Source organism: Rhinichthys klamathensis, unplaced genomic scaffold, assembly GCF_029890125.1.
Source record: "Rhinichthys klamathensis goyatoka isolate OS25496 unplaced genomic scaffold, OSU_Roscu_1.1 h1tg000527l_1, whole genome shotgun sequence".
Taxonomy (NCBI): Eukaryota; Metazoa; Chordata; class Actinopteri; order Cypriniformes; family Leuciscidae; genus Rhinichthys; species Rhinichthys klamathensis.
The window spans coordinates 158,539-160,469 of record NW_026607004.1 but is presented as its reverse complement, the minus strand read 5'-3'; the positions used below and the strand labels follow the sequence as shown (position 1 = coordinate 160,469).

General features: G+C 38.4%; 1 protein-coding gene across 1 annotated transcript; it reads left to right on the top strand.

Annotated features, from left to right (window-relative positions):
* The first annotated feature begins 363 nt into the window (after positions 1 to 363).
* On the top strand, positions 364 to 1,724 carry LOC130073179 (uncharacterized). Its single transcript, XM_056238631.1, has 6 exons — positions 364 to 522; positions 601 to 665; positions 759 to 864; positions 969 to 1,037; positions 1,116 to 1,269; positions 1,406 to 1,724. Exons 1-6 carry the CDS (start codon positions 364 to 366, stop codon positions 1,633 to 1,635), a joined length of 783 nt encoding a protein of 260 aa, XP_056094606.1. The 3' UTR covers positions 1,636 to 1,724.
* The last annotated feature ends 207 nt before the right edge of the window (positions 1,725 to 1,931 follow it).

Here is a 1,931-nt window from a genome sequence, read left to right as displayed (position 1 = left end):
AAGAGAATTTAACGTTATGCATTTTCAGTTAAAACGTTTTTTTTTCTTCTCCCACAGGTACTTCCCCGACTGTTTTCATTCTCGTTTTTTCACTCACTTTCAGAGCTAGGCGACTTTCATTAGCTTGAAGGATGCAGCAACCTTTACATTTTGAAGGTATGTTGCCAGCCTAAAAGTCGAAGGCTTTTTACACGTTTCTATTTGTCCTATTTTTTTTTTTTTTTTTTTACCTTTTTGTTTCAGGGCAAATTTTAAATAGATGCAGATTACCATGCCGTACTGTGGGGCATTACCACTGCCCCCACTGTTCAAGGACAGTTATAAGAAGAGTGGACATGGAAAGGCATTTGGTCTTATGTTATAATGCTGACCTCACAGTCTATGCAGCCTTACCCGCCTCGTGCCACTCCATCAGCCGAGCCTTACCCGCCTCGCGCCACTCCATCAGCCAACATAATAGCCTTTCTGCCTTTACAATATACCTGGTACATAACTGTGGAGGCAGCCTTTGATTTCACCACTGTAAGTGCAGTCTTGGTGTTGACAAAGATGTTTAATGTTAATTGTGGTGAATCACATTACAACTGTTCTTATCTTCAGTCTGACATGCCATATCTGAGGAGTTGGTGGTGCAAGGTTTTGCTCGAGAACCTTGAGATTGAGGGGTATGGTTTGTGAAATGAAAAGTAGTACATTAATAGATAGTACTGTCAAAGTGGGAAAGCATGATGAACATATTTGGTCAATGTCAATTACAGACATGGTCGAAGATTTGCGCATTTTACACAGGAAGGCAGGAAGATGGGGGATGGAAGTCTGCCGCCTGTTTTTCGTGTCCTTAGGAAAAGGAGATACAGCACTTTGGTAATATTTCAGTAAAAAGTATTGAAAGTAGCATGTATTATGTAATATGCAGCTTTTTCTTAAACTGTGTTTTTCTTTGTTTTCCTTTTTTTTTTTTTTAAAAGGTACCTACGATCCCAGCAAAGATGTTAAGGGTTTCACATGATGGGGCTTTGGCCACTGACATTTTGCAGGTATGTGTTCATAATCACTTTAATGTTGATGAAATGGCTTGCAATGACTCTATATTAAATCTTGTTTCATATCTACAGTTGCCCGATGACATTCTCCAGAGGATCCTTGTCTTTGTCGTTCTACAAGACTGCTGCTCTGCAATCCCGAGGCTGGCTCTGACATGCCAGAGATTAAACAACATTGTCAGCCAGGAGCATTTTCAGCAGGAGGCACACTTCAGCTGGCTTGATAGTGAGTTCAATAAGTGTGGTTGCCCCATCGTGTTTTTTTTGTGGGTATAACAATTAGGCTAGATTAATATCACCCTCTTCCATTTCCCTAACATGAAACTGAATTGTGACTTTCATTGTGTTTTGAAATTGAACAGGTGTAGTGAATTGGAAAAGACTTTCAGAGAGACACCGTCAAATGTACAGAAAGCCGTACACCATCTCTATGTGCAGGGGCCTACAATGCAGCCAGCTTTACAAAGACTGTGGGGCTGGCTACCAGGGAAATGGACAACGGGGAGTGCTTTTGGGGTTTTACTCCTCAGATGACAACCCTGGCTACTGTAGCTGGGATTGCTTTTTGGATGATGGAGGTCTTGAACAGTGAAGTGTGTGTGCGCGCAGTGTGTCTTTGATGTAACAATTTTGGTCACTTTTATGTAATTCAAGTGTGTTGTCAATATATATATATATATTTTTTTTAAACAATTCAATTAACTGGAAATTATTCTTCATTATTTTACTGTGGTTATTTTGCTTTAAATACAAAATTCTAATTTTTTTTTTTCATATTTGTATTTTTTTTACAGTATGGTCCCTTGCAGTTATTGTGTTGTAAAAATTTAAGATTATTATTATTATTTTTTTTTACATAAAAACAATTAAAACCTAAATTGTGGAAAT